Raw genomic sequence first — 17,183 nt, forward strand, 5'->3', positions numbered from 1 at the left:
CAAAAGAAAACAGTTTTTTAAAATTCAAACAGCCCATGGGAATTCCCTGGCCGTCCAGTGGTTAGGACTCTGCGCTTTCACTGTGGTGGGCCCGGGTTCGATCCCTGGTCAGGGAACTAAGACACAAGGGGTTTTTTTGGCTGCACTGCACAAGCTGCATGGTGCGGCCAAAAAAAAAAAAAAAAATTCAAACAGCCCAAGAGTGAAAAATCTGTCTTCCCCTCACTCGAAAATTCCTGTCCCCCCCAATTTGTTAACGTCTGTCTCCTTCCAGTGGTATTCTTAGCGTATAAAAGCAGATAGGGGGCTTCCCTGGTGGCGCAGTGGTTGAGAATCTGCCTGCTAATGCAGGGCACACGGGTTCGAGCCCTGGTCTGGGAAGATCCCACATGCCGCGGAGCAACTAGGCCCGTGAGCCACAACTACTGAGCCTGCGCGTCTGGAGCCTGTGCTCCGCAACAAGAGAGGCCGCGATAGTGAGAGGCCCGCGCACCGCGATGAAGAGTGGCCCCCGCTTGCCACAACTAGAGAAAGCCCCCGCACAGAAACGAAGACCCAACACAGCCATAAATAAATAAATAAATAAATCCCATTAAAAAAAGAAAAAAAAAGTCATGTTCCTTGCTTTAAAAAAAAAAAAAAAAGAAACGTACGTTGGATAGGTGACTCATTCCACGCCGGTATACCCAATGCTCTCCATCCATCCTCCTGAAAACACGCACCTCTCCATCCTTAGACTACACCCGTTCCGGGTGTCCCGAGGACGGACAGTTGGCTTGCTTCCTGCCCTTGGCTATCTCAGCAGACCCATTGCAACGTCAGAACTAAGTGCATTGAAAATTTTGACGGCCACTGCCAATTTCCCTCCAAAGAGGAGGCCCTCTAAACACGACCTCTTCAAAAAAAAAACCGCTGTTTATCCCCTTTCGAGGTATGGTGACGGGACTGGAGAGGATGAAGATGCTCATTTTGCAGAGGAGAACACAGAGGCCCGGGAAGATTTTAATCCTAGATCTCTGCGTGCAGATTCTTTGCACCCTATGACTGCCCTCGGCTTGCAAATCCGCCACGGCGCACGTTCCGCTGTCCAGGACAATCCCGGATCTCAGGCCCCGCCTCCTCGCGGAGCACTGTGCACAGGCCACCTCCCCCATTCTCGCGAGAGCTGGGAGGCGAAAAATGGCGCCGACGTGAGCGTGAGCCCGCGGCCACCGAAGGAGTCGCCGCAGCCTTAGCTGGCGCCGCCGGAGTCGCGGGAACAAGAGCCCGAACCAGGCCGAGGATGGTGAGCGCGGCGCCGGGGACGCGGACGCGGCGAACCAGCGGGGACTGGCGGGGAGCGGCCCTGTTGCGCACATAGCCTCCGGCCGACCCCGCCCCTACATCCGGGCACTCGCCCGCCGCTGGCTAGCACTCGGGGAGCACCCTACCCCCTACTTCCGGGCCTGGTTTCGACTGGGCCACGCCCACAGGGCTCGGGCACCACCCCAGATCTTCATACGGCCGGGGCCCCAGCACTTCCAGTTCGCCTGCACAGCTCGAGCCCGGCTGGTAGATATAGCTCCGTCCTCGAACACCCACTCGGCCACTACTGGCCCCTCCAGCAACTTCCTAGCCGCGCCCGGTTCAGAGCCCCGCCTTTACCCCCGCCCACTCCCTCTGGGCCACGCCCCTGCCTTGTAGGGGCCTCCCACCTTTCCAAGTTAGGGTCAAAGGCATGCTTCTTTCATGTAGGTGATTCTTAGAAAGGTACCCCCTTCTACATTTGGAACAACTCCAAGCTCCCTCCCAGAGGATGGGGACACAGGAGGCAGGAGCTCAATCCACCCTCACCCCCTGCCACTCCTTAGGATGGGGGCTGACTGGGTGACGTCTCCGGGGCATTTGCTGCTTCAGGAATGCCCAGTGGTCTTGGCGGGGTGGAGGAGTTCCCCTGGCTGTCCCAGGCAGACCCTGGGCCCAGAGGGGTTCTCCCCACCTCTTCCTTCCACCAGGAGGAGGAAACCTCGGGTCCCAGCCCGGACATGCCGGCCACTGCAGAGCCCAGCTCCAGTGAGACCGACAAGGAGGTGTCCCCAGTTGTTGCTGCTGTAGCCACCTCCTCTTCCATGGGGGAGGAGCCAGGCTCTGACCAGGCAGCCACACCCCCAGTGTGGGAACGTGGAGGGCTTGGAGGGACCCAGCAGGGTGCCTCCCCAGCCCCAGACAGTGGCCATGCTGGCCCTGGACCCGGCCTTGGCCTGACCAGCACTGTCTCCGGAACCAGTGAGGACCTGCGGCCTCCCAGACGACGCCCACCACCAGGTGACCCGTGATGGGGCCTTCTGGGGGATCACAGGCCTGGAACGATAGAAGTGAAGAATACAGAGTATCTCCAGACTTGGGGCCCATCTAGAGGGAATCACCACTTACTGAGCCCCAGGTGTATGCCAGGCTGTGGCTACAGTGAGGAGCCAGGCCAACTCAGCCCCAGCCCTCTGTTGGGGGAGGCAGAGGGTGAAGGCCCCAGTAAGAGACCATAGCGTAATTGCAGCCCCATACATGCCTCTCTGGGGTAGAGCCCTGGACAGTGTGGATGGAGAAGGGACGGTGACACCCCCCTCCCCCCGCTTCTGTGCGTCCTGCAGGGAAGCAGATACCCTGCTCCAGCCCTGGCTGCTGCCTCAGTTTCCCAAGCGTTCGAGACCTGGCACAGCATCTGCGTACCCACTGCCCACCCACGCAGTCCCTGGAAGGTAGGGCCAGGGTAGGTGGTGGGGAGGCAGGTTAGGGTGGGAGGCAGGCAGAGCCGACTGGCCACCCCTCTCCACTCCTCTGTCCTTCATCCCTGCCCTGCCAGGCAAGCTCTTCCGCTGTTCCGCCCTGAGCTGCACCGAGACTTTCCCCAACATGCAGGAACTGGTGGCACACGGCAAGCTGCACTACAAACCCAATCGCTACTTCAAGTGAGACCCCGTCCACCCCCACCTCTGCTGGTGCTCGGTGACCGGGCAGCTCCCCCCAGCACTGATTTGACAGCCACTACCTGGGGTCCGGGCTTTTCTCCCTTCCTAGTCCAGGGGGTTGGGTCGGGGAAGTGGGCGTGACCTAGGGCAAGCCTTGCCCTTAACCTGCCCAGAAGAGAGACTGGTCGCTAGAGCAAGTTCCAGGGACCCCGAGGGCGGGGCTTGGAAGGGGTTTGGGGGGGGGGGACATACTTGGTGCGGCTCCGCCCAGCCCTCTACCTCCGAAGAGGAAAAGCGATCACCTAAGTCACAATTGAGACTTCCTTCCTCATCTTCCCAGGGCTCCGACCTGGAGGGGTCCGGAAGGGTCACGACCACAGTAGGGGGACGCTTAGGGCAAATTCCTCCCCCGCAGATGGGGGATCTGTTGTTTGGGCCCAGGCTCCCTTACCACCCTCGAGCGGCGGCTCCGCAGGTTACTACGGATAGGCCCCTCCCTTGTCCCCCAGGAGACCCAGCCCAGCCCTGTGCCGCCCCCAGGTGTGAGAACTGCCTCCTGCGCTTCCGCACGCACCGCTCCCTCTTCAAGCACCTGCATGTTTGCGCCGAGCATGCGCAGAGCCCAGCCCCACCGCCACCCCCCGCCCTCGACAAGGAGCCACCAGCGCCCGAGCGCCTCCCGGAGTCCGACCCTGCGTCGGCGCCTGGGCTACAGTTCCCGCTGCTCGAGCCGTTCACGACCCCTGCCCCTGCCCCCACCGGGCCCTTCCTGCCCTACTTGAACCCCGCGCCTTTTGGCCTAAGCCCCCCACGCCCGCGCCCCTTTCTGGCCGCCGCTCCCGGGCCGCCCGCCTCCAACGCCGCAGTCTGGAAAAAGAGCCAAGGTGAGTGTGGGGGCAGGGCCGCCTGAAGGGTGGGCTGGGCTCCTTTTGACTTCTGACCTTGACCCGCCCATTTACCGCAGGTGCCGGCGGCAGCCCGCGAAGACCCCAGGGCGGCTCCGATACGCCCTCAGGTGCGTGCAGGTGATCACCGGGGAGGGTGGAGGGGATTTCTCTCCTGCGCCCTGCGGGGCATAGGGAATATTGGGAGGCAGCGGTGCCCACCCCCTTCCCAGGTGGCCAGAAATGTCACCCCCGAAATACAGGATTTTGCCTTAAAAAATTACGGCCCCTGCTCTTTATCTGCGCCGGCGTTTCCGTGTAAAACTCTCACCCGGTTCCCGAGTGCTTCCCCCTACGTTGGTTCAGAGGATGGGAGAGGGGAACGCGGATAAGTCAAGTTTGGTGCCGCCAAATACATGGGGAAACGCCCGGGAGAAACGGATCAGCCGGTCCAGAGCCCCGGCGCCTGGGAGCTGATGGGGAGGCGGGGAGAAAGGTCCGACCCGCCCTCGCCCCGGTCCTCGCCCTCGCCCAGGGCCCGGGGCTGACGGCGTCCCGCCTGCCCGCAGGGCACGCGGCCCCGAGCCGCATCGTGTGGGAGCACACGCGCGGCCGCTATTCGTGCATGCAGTGCGCCTTCTCCACGGCCTCGCGGCCCGCCATGACCCTACACCTGGAGGACCACCGCCCCATCGCCCCCGCGGCCCCGGCGCCCGGGCAGCCGCGCCCCGACGCGCCGGCGGGTAAGGCCCGGGAGCGCGCGGGTGGGGAGGGCGGGGGCCCTGAGGCGAGGGGCGGGGCCGAGGCTCAGGCGCCCCCTCCTCTGCTCCACCCAGACCCGGCCCCGCTGGCACCCAAGGTGTCGCCGCTGCTGTCAGAGGGGGAGTGTCCGGTTTTCTCGCCGCTCTGAACCACGCCGCGTTGCGGGTGGGCTGTGGGTAGTTTTGTAATTTTAGAGGGGCCTGCGATGGGCGGGGTGGCGGGACAATAAAGGAGGCAGATGAGCCAGCCTGTGCTGTGTCTGGGTCCCATGCCCCTCCAGTGCAGTCCTGGGGCGCTCCCACCTCGGAAGGGGGCAGGCCTCCCCTCACAGCCCACCTGTGTCCCACCTCCCCTGTCAGCCTCAACAGTGAGACAGCTGTAGGTGGTCCTCTGTCCTGTCCCACCACTTCCAGAAACCAGATGAGATGGAAGTTTCCAGTTTTATTTTAAAATTTCCAGGAGTCAGGAGTGCCCGCCCAGCTGGAGCCCCCCAGGTCCTGAGGCCAGCACTGACTCTCAGGGAGGTGACAGGGCGGTGGGGCAGTCCCAGCAGTAGAAGGGAGGTGCCAGGGCCCCCAGGGCTGGGCACTCTGGCAAGCCGGGGCTCAGGCCTCATCGTCCTCCTCCTCCTCCTCACTGTCTTCGGCTGCCCACTTCTCCTTCTCCCCCTGCCACAGCTCTGAGGAGGAGGGTGGGTCAAGGCCAGCCCTGGAGAGCCTGTGCTCCCTCCCTTCTCACCTCTCCCCCATATAGGTCCTCTTCTTCCTATCCTTCCTGGGAAGTCAGGCTGGGGCCAGAGTTCAAAATCTGGTCCCACACTGCTGTCACCAGAACCCTGAGGTTCAAGCCTCCAGGGTATGGAAGTCCCACGAGTTGCTGGCAGCCACTCCTCGGGGCCTGGCTTTACTTCCTGCATCTTGCTCCCTTCCAGCTCAGGCTTCAATCCCGCCCCCGTTCTGGAGCACCGGAGGCAACCCCCCGCCCCTTCCCCCCAGGCTGAACACCTCTGGAAACAGGGGACTCTTCCGATCGTGCTCCTCCCCTGCGTAGTACCCCCACCGCTCCCCACAGCTCCCCTCAGCTCTCTGGATGAAGATCCTGTTCTCCTAGTAGCCCACAAAGCCCCATCTTGAACCTCTCCACCTCCTCTTCTCAGGACCACACTCAGCATCTGTCTCCTCTTCCTCCTGGGGAACATAGACATCCTGTGAGCAAGAACCCAAGGACCAGGTCCCCAGCCCCACCCGACCCTGTTTCACTCCTTATCTCCTCCATCTTCCAAGTCATCAGAGTTGTCCTCTATCTGCGGCCAGCAAGACACCAGTCATCCCCTGGGTGGAGTCCCCAGGCCTCACACCCCTCACTCACCAGCCTCCTATCTTCCCCTTGCCCCCCTTACCATCCTCCCCCTAGTCCTCCTCGGAATCTTCGTCCCCCAGCATGTTGGCCTCAGTCTCAGAGTTGAGCAGGGTCCCCATCATCGAAGCCATCCAGGTAGCCAAGCTCTGGTAACGACTCAAAATCCTGCTCCCGTTAGCGCAGCTGCTGTGACTCCTCGAAGTTGAACAGCTCCAAGTTCTGAAGGCCCTTCAGCTTCTCCTGGGAAGGGTAACAGGGAGATCTGGGCACCCTTTGGACGTGTCCCACCTGGACCCAGGAGCCGGCCTGCCCGCCTGCCTGCCCCACTGCCCTCAGCCTCACAAGGGGCTTCAGGGCTCCAGTGTCCTTGATGGGGTTGCAGCTGAGTCCCAGGTGGCTCAGGCCAGGCGTCCACTCCGCCAGCACCTCCAGGCCCCCACTGAAGCGGCTGTCACTCAGCACCCGCTGTAGGGCCAGACGGGCTGTCAGGGAACCCTGGGGCTCAGGCCCCCTGTGAGCTCCCCTACCCCTTCTCAGCCAGAAGCCTTGGAACCACAGCTGGGTGATCCTGGGGAAGACTCAACCTCTCTGCATCTCACTTTCTTACTCCTTAAAATGAGTGTCATGAATGCTCATCCTTTGGAGTTCTTGTGAGGATTCAAAAGAGGGATGGGGAGAGAGGGAGGGGGCTTGGGAAATGTTCGCAGGTGGTTGACATCACTCCAACCACCAAGCCTGTGGCTGGCTGCCTGGGCCCTCTCAGGAACCTGGGGAGGAGGTGGGTCAAGGGGCCCACTTTACAGATAGAGAAGGTGAGGCTAGGAGGGTAAGCCGAGCCCTGACTCTAGCCGGGCCCGGTTCCAAGTCACTGATTCTGCACCACCCCAGAAGCGGGGCACAGTTACCACTGATGAGAAAACCCAGGCAGCGAGGCCCAAAGGGCACTCTCCCCTTTTCCTGCACTCACAAGGCTCCTAGACACCCTTGGGAATATGGCTCTAGGCCCACCCCTTCCTGCATCTTCAGGGCTTGGTGTTCCATCTCCAGGGTACCAGGGTCCCCCAGCCCCTGGAGTTTTCCCCATCAAGCCCCTCATTCAGCCACCCCCGAATCTAGGCAGTGCCAGTTCCCAGTCAGTCAGGACCTTCCCAGAGAGACCCAGGTATCTTGGTCCAGGTACCTGCACCGCCCCCCAACCGTGTCACCCACAAAGATGCAACAGCCCCTCCCATGGGTACAGTGTGTCCATAGTCCCCCGTGGGCCCCTCGCTGCCCTCTGGAGCAAGCTGAAATTGCCCTGAGGCCTAGGGAGTTGGGTCACTCTGAAAACTGCCCCCTACCCTCACCCCCTCCCAACTCCCATCCAACCTTTGTCTGCTCGCCTGGGAAGTCTTACTGCTCCCACTGTCCCTTCTGGGCTCCTGCAGCCCCTGACCTCCCTCTGGCCAACCAAGCTGGGGGCCCCACAGAGGGTCCCTCCACCCCCCCCCGCAACTCCAGGATGCCTGAAAGCTGAGTCCTCTTAGGGCCCCGGCTCCGCCCAGCAGAGGGCGCCCAAGAGTGTCGGTCTGAAGGGAGAATGAATGAAGGGCCCGCGCATCCAAGCAGGCACCCACCTTGCACAGCCGCCCCAGAGCGGGCAGGTTGGCCTGAGACTGCAGGCTCACGTTGAACAGGCTGAGCCGCTCCAGGACCCAGACCTCGTCATCATCCCCAGCCTCCTCCTCGGAGGCGGACCCACATCTGGAAATGTGACCCAGAGTGCATGTCTGTCCGTTCAAGGCCAGGGATGCACAGGCACAGAGGCTCCAGAATCCCCAAGCTGTGCTCTTAAGAGCAGACACAGGCAGAGTCATTGCCGACTGCTGTCTGTGGCCTTCATGGCAGAGGCGAGTGAAGGGCTGCTGGGAATGCAATGCCCAGCCTCCGTCCCTGTCTCATCTGGATCTTTCTGGAAACTTCAATACATCTTTGCTATTCTTGGTGTGATCCTTGGACCAGCAGTATGGGCGTCACCTGGGATGTTTCAGAATCTGAGGCCCCACCTCAGACCCGAAGCACAACCCACACTTTCTCGGGGTCGCAGGGTGACTTGTGGGCACCAGTGCTCCTCAGCTGCACACTAGGAATCCCCCTGAGGGTGTGTAAGAAATCCCCAGGCTCAGGCCACACCCCAGACCAATTAAGTCAGAATCTCCAGGAGCTTCTTTCTGTCTTTCTGTGAACTCCTCAAAGGATCCCGGTGGCGTAGCCGAACTGAGAATCGGGGCTCTGCACTCTCCCACTGGGTGTTTTCTCCCTTCCTCTGTGAGCCCAAGGTCACTGACCTCCTGGGGACCGAGCCCTGCCATCAGGGTCTCCCTTGTCTGGCCAGGCCTCGGGCCTCGCACCCTGCACCCTCACAGCTCTGATCTTGCCTACCACCTTCACCCCCTCTCTGCTGGCCTCCCAGCTGTCCCCATTTTCCTCCTTTTCTTGTCCTCTGGGAGCCTTGGACACTCACCACCCACCCACCACCAAACGTGCCATCCCACCTGGGCCCTCGGCCCGTGTCAGGTCTGCCCCTGTAACAGAGAAGTCCTAAGTCCTGCTCAGAGCTGGAAATCAGACTGCAGGGAAGTGTTGAAATGAGGAAGGCGGACTGAGGCAACAAGAGCCAGCAGGAGGGCCTCACCAGTCAGGCTCGCTCGACTCCTGGGGTCTCACGGCCCAGATTTGGCCGTGCCCCTTCCCCGCTGAGAACTACCACTCCCCTCCTGCAGAGGCCCTGGGAGGGGTTGGCCTTGGCCTGCCTCTGTCGGCAGGAGGTCCTCAGGGCCTGGCATGAGTCCTTCCTGGAGTCCGGAGGTCAGCACACAGCAGGGCATGGGGTGGGAGTGAGGGGGCTAGCAGAGTCGAGAAACGAGTGGCTGTTCGGAGTCTGCTGAGAAATGATGCACAAAGTGCAGTGCAGGACAGGAATTCAAGAAGCTCCCAGCAGGACCTGAAGACAGGCTGGGGCTGTCCCCCGCCCCTTCCTCCTCTGCCCTCCCCGCCTGGCCAGTAGACCCCACCCCGCGGGGCCCGTGGAGCAGAAGCTAGTCACTTCCTGAAGGCAGCGGCCCTGGCTCAGGTCCCACTCGCCCTGTGGCCCGTCACCCGCCTGCAGCCATGGTGAGTGAGCCCCCCAGCCCTGGGAGAGCCCCCCCCCACTGGCCGGAGGCAAGGGGTGCCACGGGTGGAAATTGGAAGGCATATTCCAAGAGCGGGGCGGCAGAGGGGCAGGCAGGTTTTCGGGGTTGTGACGGACAAACGCCCAGAGGTAGGAGGCAGGCAGGACCCACCTCCGGGACAGCTCAGGCTCTCGAGGGGCCTGTAGCAGAGGCTGAGGCTGCGACTAGAAGGGGGACGGGTGCCACTGCCCAGACGACCCCCCTCTCCCTCCCCCCATGAATAGCAACCTGATAACAGGCAGCCAGGGTGAGGGGCAGGGCCTTCCTGGGGGCAACAAAGTGGGTCACGCACATGCTGCCTGCCCCCACCCCAGCAGCGCCCCAAGGCCTGACCTGCTGACCCCGACTTCTCTGGCCCCCTGGGTCACCTGGGAGCCCTGCCCCAAGCCACCGGGTAGGGGGGCTTCCACAGAGGCGTCTCAGGCCCCGGCACCTTTCCTTGTTCTCCGGATCAGGGCAGAGTGAGGCACAGGCAGGGGCAAAGTCCCCGAGGTCGTACCCTTCCCCTCCCCGGTCTCCTCGACCCCAGGTGAAGCCAGGCCTGGGAGCTGTGGCAGGGCCACCTCTGGGGTGACTTGTCGGTCAGAGCAGGCCTGGCCTACTGGTGCCTCTCCTGTGTCCGTGACCAAGGATGTGGGGCTGGTCAAGACCGTACCTGGGACGGACTTCCTGTGCCAGGGCTGGTGCACGTGCCCATGCTCGGGGGCCTGCCTGCCGGTCCTGGTGGGCATCCCTGACCATCAGCCGGGTGTCTGGGACTGTGGGGCCCTGCCCTCAGGTTTGCCTCCAGGTCTCTCAGTGTCTCTCCACGTGCGTCTGTGTGAGAACGTGATGGTCAGACCGCATATGCCTGTCTCTGTGTCCTGTACATTCTTTATTTCAACAAATGATGACTGAGCATCTTAGCGCAGGCCAGGCACTGGGAAGACAGCAATGCACGAGACAAGCTGCTGCCCTCGGGGCGCTGACGGTCCACAGGGGCTGGGGAAAGGAGGAGGAGAGAGACCAAAACAAAAAAAAAAATCCCACAAATAGTCAAGACACATTTAAAAAACAAGTATTGGAACTTCCCCAGCGGTCCAGTGGTTAAGACTCTGCACTTACAACGCAGGGGGCGTGGGTTCAATCCCTGGTCAGGAAAACTAAGATCCCACATGCCATGGGAGGCATGGCCACCGCCCGCCCCTCCAAAAAAAACAAGTATTAAGTAAAATAAATAGAATGATACAAGGTAGCAGGTACTAACTAAGAGAAACATCAGGCAGGTTGGGGAGGATAGAGAATACTGGGAAGGGGGAATCCAATCTTCCCTTTTTAATTAGGGTGGTCTGGGAGGAAGGCCTCTCTAATAAGGAATATGGGAGCAGAGACCTGGAAGAGAAGGAGGGGAAGGAGAACCATGCGGTGGGGAGAGTGTCCCAGGCAGAGGGCAGGAGATGGGAGGAGGGGAGGCCAAGGAGGTGACTGGGTAGGAGAGGTCGAGTCTACCGTTCAGGGCCTTTGTGAGATTTTTTTTTTTTTTTTAATTTATTCGGCTGCACTGGGTCTTCGTTGCAGCACGCGGGATCTAGTTCCCTGACCAGGGATCGAACCCGGGCCCCCCTGCGTTGGGGGTGCAGAGTCTTGGCCACTGGACCGCCAGGGAAGTCCCTCGTGAGATCTTTAGCTTCTACTGTGGGGAAATGAAGGAACACGGCCAGATTTTGAGCAGAGGTGCACAAACCGACTCAGGGTTAACAGGTCTCCTCCGGCTGCTGTGAGGGGACTGACCAGGGATGGGGGCGCGGGGTTGGGGTGGGGGCGGGGGGAGCAGGAGACCAAGGAGGAGCCTATTAAATGATCCAGGCAACAGGGGATGCTGCCTTCCCCAGGCGGGTTCCTCTGGGCCAGGACAGTGGTACAGGCGGTGAGAAGTGGTTGGATTCCGGATGTATTTTGAAATGAGAAAAGAAGGGCGGGGGACGGAGGAGGAGCTCGAGGACGCTCCCCTGACTGAGGGGGCGGGGCGGGCTGTGGGGGCAGCAGGCCCCAGGGGCCCCAGGAGCTCGGGTCCAGAGCGGGGTGAGGCTGGGTGCACATCCTGGTCCTGAGTGGTGAGGTCAGAGGGTGTGGTAGTTTAGGAGAGCCTGGGACTCGCCGGGAGGCTGGAGACACAAAAACGTGGGAGTCTATGGCCAACAGAGATGGCGGCCAAGGGCAGAAGGTGGGGGAGAGGAGCTAACTGAGCAGAAGCCAGGGGTAGGGGGTGCGTGTCCGTGACCATGTCCGCCTGTCCCACGTCCGTCTCTCCACCATCCGCATGTGTCTGAGTCCCTGCCTGACTCCGTGTCCCCTAGGGGAGTCATCAGGACTTCCGGAGCCTTCAAGCAAAGTTCCAGGCCTCTCAGCCCGAGACCGGCAAGCTCCCCAAAGTATCCCCGAAGCCCGAGTTCAACAAACTCCTCAAAAAGTTTCCACAGCCTGAGCTCGGCGAGCACCCCAAGAAGCACCCCCTGCCCGAGTTCACTAATCTGCCCAAGAAGCCCTGCAAACTTGAGTTCAGTGAACTCTCCAAGAAGGTCCCACAGCTCAGGGCCACTCCATTCCCCAGCAAGCCCCTGCAGCCTGAGCTCAGCCACGGCCCCAGGCCCCCCATAGGGCCCAAGTTCGGTGCATTCCCCAGGAAGTCCCAGCAGCCTGAGTCCAATGAGGCCACCCTGAAGCCCCCCCAGCCTGAGTTCAGTACCGTTCCCGAGAAGCCCCCGCAGCCTCAGGTCAGTGGTCTCCCTGAGAAGTCCCTGCCGCAGCCCGAGTCCACTGAGGTCCCCCCAACGCCCCCTTCAAAGCCTGAGTCCAGTGAGCCCCAGCCCCACTCCTCACAGCCCAACTTCAGTACAGTCCCCGGAAAGATGCCACAGCCTCCGCTGAGTGACCTCCCCGAGAAGCCCCCGCGGCCCGAGTGTGGTGACCTCCCCAGGACGTCCTCGGGGCCCGAGTGCAGCCTGCTCCCCAAGGAGTTTCTGCAGCCCGAGTGGCGGGGGCCGCCCTGCAACTTCTCGCAGCCCAAGCCCAGATCTCTGCCCAGGAAGCGTTCGCAGGCTGAGTTCCTCGGTGACCTCCCTAGAAAGCCTCCACTCCCTGGCTCCCGTTCAGAGAGCTCACTGCCCACTGCCGTTGCAGGCACCAGCCCTAGGTTTCCACTCAGCCCAGGGTTTGGAGCCAGGCAGCAGAGATCAGGAGCCCTCGCTCGCGGTGGAGGCTTGAGGCTGGGCCTCAAACCTGGCCACCCACCCCGGCGGAGGCCTCTGCCCCCGGTCAACAGCCTGGGCGCCCCTCCAGCCAAGCCCCCACTTCCCCCAGGCCCCAGGGACGTCCAGAGATTTCGGAGGACCTTGGCAGCAGGCACAGGTGGGTGAGGGCGGCCCAGGCAGAAAGGAGGGGGTGGAGGCTCCCCGGCAGTGCCCGCCCCCCCTGCCTCCCTGCCTCCCTGCCTCCCTCCCGTTCTCATCTCTCCACAGCTCTGACGAGGAGCTCTTCTGCCGGCCTCCTCCACTTCCGGGCTCGACAGCCTGAAGACATCCCACAGTGAGTGTGGGGAGTCACGGGGTGCAGGCGTGGGTCACGGGACCGAAAGAGGCCCTCATCTCAGGTATCCCCGCAGGGACCCAGATGAGGCCTACGAGCTGTACGATGACGTGGAGCCCACAAACAACTCCAGACCCAGCCCCAAGGGCAGAGGTTTGTTGGTGACGGGGCCGGGCCCTCAGCCAGACCAGTCTGCCAAGGCACCTGGGGAACATTTGTCACAAGGGTGTGTTCTGCCATGTTGCTAGCGTGAGGCCAAGTGGCAATCCATATCCCTGATGGATTGAAAGCAGCGCCAGGGGACGAAGCAGAGAGGAGGAGGGGCCTTTCAGAAAGGTCACGCCAGCTCCTGGTGGGCGGAACAATGTGAGTAAGGGCGGCCCAGAGGCCGGCAGCCTGACCAGGGTGTAGCCAGGGCAGGGGTATGGGCCAGGGTGGTGACAGAAGACGTGGAGAGCAGTGGAAGAATCGGGTACAAAGCAGGAAGAGGACTTAGTGGTGCATCACCAGGGACAAGAGCAAGCGAGCTCATGACAGGGATGAGGCCCAAAAGTTGAGTCTGCACCTGAGTAAGGGACCCATGGTGTTGGAGGTGCCTGAGGGATGTCCAGGCAGGACTTGGGCCTGAACTCAGAGGCAGGGGCTGGAGACAGGGTGTGGCCGACCCTCCAGGTCTGCGGTCCCAGGCAACTCTCTCTCTCTCTCTCTGTGCTCTGGGTTTCCAAGGACCCTTCTTCTCTCCCTTCCACACCTCTGCTCCTGGAGAGCAGGATGAAGGCCAAGCAGGCCCAGCCCGGGGATGATGCATTCACCAACCTCATGTGAAAACACCAACGGCTCCCATGCCAGCACTTCACCGAATGTGCACAGCCCACCACCCCCGAGGCAGTGTCCTGCCCATTTTACAGGAGTGGAAGCTTGAGGACAGGAGAAGTGACTTGCCCCAGGTTGCACAGCCGATACACAGGAGCCCAGACCCTAGGCTCCCAGGCTGCTTCCCTGCCCTGTCTTTGGAAGGGTCTCCTGCAGGGGAACGTTTCATCAGAGGTGCCTTTGGGATCCCCAGCTACCGCTCCCTCCTCACCAGCCCACCCTCCAAAGTCTGCTGCCTCTACAGCTGTTACTCCTTCCCCAGCCCCTTCTGCTTCTCCTGGGCTTTCCCCAGGGGCTGCTTGCAACACCCGTTAGCACAGAGCTTCCTGACAGGGCCCCTCCTGCTTCCGCTCCAGTTAGGCTCTGTGGCTTGGGTCTGGGGGGCCGCTCTTGGGGATGTGGACGTGGGGAGGGAGCACCTCTGGCCACTCCACTTCCAGCAGCTCCGCAGGCATGGCCCACCCCTTCCCCTTCCCCAACCCCAAGTAGACCAGGCACATCCCTCCCTCTGCTCACCGTCCCAGCCACTGGACAACCGCCAGTCATTCTTCAAGGTTCCGATCCCATACCACATGCTTCCCCAGATCTCCCCCTTCTCGAGACACTAAGTGGGGCTCACTGATTGTCCCAAAGGCAGCTTTGCCCTTCTCAAGTCTGTCCCCAGCTGGAAGGACTCTGGGCTCCTCCCTCCCACTCTCTGCCTCACTCAGAGCAGTGGCGGCTCCACTAGAGGCTCCCCGCACAGCTGGGGGCTCCTCTGGAGGGGCCGGGCCCAGCTCTTTCTCAGGAGCTGAGGGTAGCGTGCTCAGGATCACACTGCCAGGAAGCTGGGGACACAGGGCACCAGGGTCTGCCCCACACTGCCGTGCCCAAGGCTGTGCTCTCTGGCTGTGGCAGGTCTGTAGGGGCCCTGGGGTGAAGTCAAGACTGCTCCCAGCCAGGTGACCATCTCCGGCCTGGGCAGCCTCTGGGTGGCACCGTTACCCGAGCACCACCCAGCTGAGGCTGGAGGCAAACTCAGTGTCTGAAGGGGTGGAAGGGCACCATGCAAATGCCCCTCGGGCAGCTTGATGGAAGGGTCTGCTAGCCTAGAAATGTCCAGAGCAGCACTTCAAGTCATTCAGAGAGGACGGCAAAAAGCTGGGGGCTTCAGGTTCTGGATCCTTCACTCGTGTTCACAAGGCTCTCACTGTAAGCCACACCCTTGGCCAGCAGGGCTCATACCTGGAAAGCTGGTCATTTGCGGGGTAGTCAGTCCTCACCTGGGAGACCCCTCACAGTCCGGTCTCATCATCAGCCAGGCCAGGCAAGAGCCCCAGCCCAACAGCCCCTTCTCAGAGGCAGACTTCTTTTGCTTCTAGGAAATATTTTTCTTCGCCTTATTTTTTGACCCAAATCTCACCACTCCCAGAACCCCACCTGCTCTACGAGGCAGGTGTGAAATGGCCTCAAAAGCCTACAGAGAAATCCTGCCTCTACCATTTAACAGCTGGGTGACCTGGGGCAGGCTGTGTTACCTCTCTGAACCCTTACGTCCTCCTCGGCAAGCAACTTGGGATGACAGTCGAGACAGCTGAAATGAGTGGTAACAGTTTCTGCCATGCCTGGCCTGCGACAGGAGTTAAGAGAATGAAAGGCAATCCGCTAGAACTCACAACTCATGAGAAAGGCCTGGGCAGCGGGGTGGGGAGGGGACCAAGGTCCTGAGAACTGACAAGGGCCAAGAGCAGGCCGCCAGATTCAGAGGCCGAACCCGCGGTCCCTGCCCTAACTCAGCGTTCTGACTGTCCCAGATGAGGTGCTGTCTACCCAGCAACCCCCCAGGAGGCTACCTCAAGACCAGGGGCCCAGGTACCAGAGGGCAAGGGAGTGGGGCAGGGTGGGGCTGAGCTCTGGGAGGACGGTAAAAGGGGGTCCCTGAGAAGCACGTCTTGCTCATGAGCACCCAACTCCCCGGGGGGTTCAGGAAGAAGGGCCCCCAGCCACAGCAGTTGCCACCCACGGACCTGAAGTCTCTGAAGCAGATCCGGAAGGCAGAGAAAGCTGAGCGGGAGTTCCGGAAGAAGTTCAAGGTGTGAACCCCAAGCAAAGCAAGAGTCCTGGGAGGGCTGGGCTCAGCCCCAGTTGACCAAAGCCCCACAAATTCCATCCTCAGAAAGAAGCCAGGGGTCCTCGGGGTGGCAGCATGACCAAAAGCTCTAATGTCTTCCTCCCCAGTTTGAGGGGGAGATTGTGATTCAGACAAGGATGATGATCGACCCCAACGCCAAGACCCGTCGCGGGGGTGGCAAGCACCTGGCAATTCGGCGTGGGGAGATCCTGGAGGTGATCGAGTTCACCAGCAAGGAGGAAATGCTGTGCCGGGACACCAAGGGCAAGTGTGAGTGAGCCCAGCAGGGGCAGCCCTGGGAAGACGACCACCACCAGGGAGGGCGGACAACTCACCCACCCCCGCTCTCTCCTTGCAGATGGCTACGTGCCCAGAACAGCTCTACTGCCCCTGTGAGTGCTGGCCCTGATGGGGTCGGGGATTTAGGGGGGAGGGGTGGGGTGACCCTTACTGATCTTAACTGTGCTCTCAACCAGGGAAACAGAGGTGTATGATGACGTCGGTTCCTGGGGTATGTATGTGAATGCCCCAGGTGGGCTGGAAGGGACTCCAGCGTCCGGGGGGGGGGGGGGGGGGCGGTGGGGAAGGTCCCATCCCACTCCGCCAGGGGCTGCTGGCTACCTGCTCATGGAGCAAGGGTCACTGGAAGTCACCCCTCCTCGGCAGATCCTGTGGATAACCAACCATTCCCCGGGGGACGATAAGGCCTACAGGGGTGGAGACCCAGGACAACCCACCAATCCAGCCACCTCTTAACCGACGGAGCCCTGGATCCGTTTGGCCATCACAGAACTGCCTAGGCTCCTGTCTGACCACCTACACAGACCACATAAAGCCCCTCTTTTAAAGCAATTCCTGCTTCTTGTCTTTTCTTTCCCTCCTGATGGGCACCACACAGTGGAGCCATGATCAGACACTTGGGGGAATCTGTGGGGTCAACCCCCTCCTCCAGGGTCTCACCCCTCAAGGATAAAGGCCAGAAAGGAGAAAAGTAGGGCAGGGGAAGGTAGCAAGGGAGCTGGCACCTTGCTAGACTTTGAGGTGGGAGTCCCCGTGATGGTACCCCGTGTCAGCCGCCAGCCAGAGTGAAGACCCTCCACATCCAACGTGACAAGCAGCAGCTGCAGCTCCTCACACACTACAGCCCAAGTGGACTTACGTATGAGATCACATCTTGGGGGGAATGTGACCCAGTTCTGATAAGAGTCCAGGTATCAAGTTCAGCCTACACCTCTGACAGGACAAAATATGCTCAGAAACTCTCACCCTACTTGGTCTGTTTTAGTGAAGAAACGCTGCTATGGACTGAACGTTTGTGTCCTTGCTGCCAAAAACAATTCCTGCGTTGAACACCTAACCCTCAACGTGATGGTACTAGGAGGTGGGGCCTTTGGGGAGGGGATTAGGTCGTGGCGGCAGAGCCCTCATGAATGGGATTCGTGCCCCTACAAAAGAGGTCTGAGAGAGTTCCCTG

The 17,183-nt window shown here is 61.2% G+C and overlaps 3 protein-coding genes across 3 annotated transcripts; all 3 read left to right on the forward strand.

Moving 5' to 3' along the window:
• The first annotated feature begins 1,166 nt into the window (after positions 1-1,166).
• On the forward strand, positions 1,167-4,839 carry ZNF414 (zinc finger protein 414). Its single transcript, XM_036846826.1, has 8 exons — positions 1,167-1,285; positions 1,995-2,304; positions 2,628-2,735; positions 2,840-2,945; positions 3,486-3,829; positions 3,910-3,960; positions 4,399-4,572; positions 4,666-4,839. The coding sequence occupies exons 1-8, from the start codon at positions 1,283-1,285 to the stop codon at positions 4,737-4,739; spliced, it is 1,170 nt and encodes a 389-aa protein (XP_036702721.1). The 5' UTR covers positions 1,167-1,282; the 3' UTR covers positions 4,740-4,839.
• A 6,493-nt stretch (positions 4,840-11,332) lies between these two features.
• On the forward strand, positions 11,333-15,677 carry LOC118892637 (PML-RARA-regulated adapter molecule 1-like). The gene is made up of 6 exons (XM_036847371.1): positions 11,333-11,365; positions 11,499-12,549; positions 12,660-12,726; positions 12,803-12,879; positions 15,393-15,450; positions 15,566-15,677. The coding sequence occupies exons 1-6, from the start codon at positions 11,333-11,335 to the stop codon at positions 15,675-15,677; spliced, it is 1,398 nt and encodes a 465-aa protein (XP_036703266.1).
• On the forward strand, positions 14,894-16,543 carry LOC118892319 (PML-RARA-regulated adapter molecule 1-like). Its single transcript, XM_036846827.1, has 6 exons — positions 14,894-15,450; positions 15,566-15,671; positions 15,817-15,979; positions 16,068-16,101; positions 16,186-16,220; positions 16,376-16,543. Exons 3-6 carry the CDS (start codon positions 15,847-15,849, stop codon positions 16,411-16,413), a joined length of 240 nt encoding a protein of 79 aa, XP_036702722.1. The 5' UTR covers positions 14,894-15,450; positions 15,566-15,671; positions 15,817-15,846; the 3' UTR covers positions 16,414-16,543.
• Positions 16,544-17,183: the final 640 nt, after the last annotated feature.

Source organism: Balaenoptera musculus, chromosome 3 (genome assembly GCF_009873245.2).
Source record: "Balaenoptera musculus isolate JJ_BM4_2016_0621 chromosome 3, mBalMus1.pri.v3, whole genome shotgun sequence".
NCBI lineage: Eukaryota > Metazoa > Chordata > Mammalia > Artiodactyla > Balaenopteridae > Balaenoptera > Balaenoptera musculus.

Bases quoted from the DNA above. Each gene is read 5' to 3' on its own strand.
- LOC118892319 (XM_036846827.1), top strand. From the start codon at position 15,847: ATGATGATCGACCCCAACGCCAAGACCCGTCGCGGGGGTGGCAAGCAC. The intron at 15,980-16,067 runs GTGAGTGAGCCC...CTCTCCTTGCAG, and splicing joins CCGGGACACCAAGGGCAAGT to ATGGCTACGTGCCCAGAACA. The intron at 16,221-16,375 runs GTATGTATGTGA...CCTCCTCGGCAG, and splicing joins TGATGACGTCGGTTCCTGGG to ATCCTGTGGATAACCAACCA.
- ZNF414 (XM_036846826.1), top strand. The intron at 2,305-2,627 runs GTGACCCGTGAT...TGCGTCCTGCAG, and splicing joins CAGACGACGCCCACCACCAG to GGAAGCAGATACCCTGCTCC. The intron at 3,961-4,398 runs GTGCGTGCAGGT...GCCTGCCCGCAG, and splicing joins CGGCTCCGATACGCCCTCAG to GGCACGCGGCCCCGAGCCGC.
- LOC118892637 (XM_036847371.1), top strand. From the start codon at position 11,333: ATGGCCAACAGAGATGGCGGCCAAGGGCAGAAG. The intron at 11,366-11,498 runs GTGGGGGAGAGG...CGTGTCCCCTAG, and splicing joins ATGGCGGCCAAGGGCAGAAG to GGGAGTCATCAGGACTTCCG. The intron at 12,550-12,659 runs GTGGGTGAGGGC...ATCTCTCCACAG, and splicing joins GACCTTGGCAGCAGGCACAG to CTCTGACGAGGAGCTCTTCT.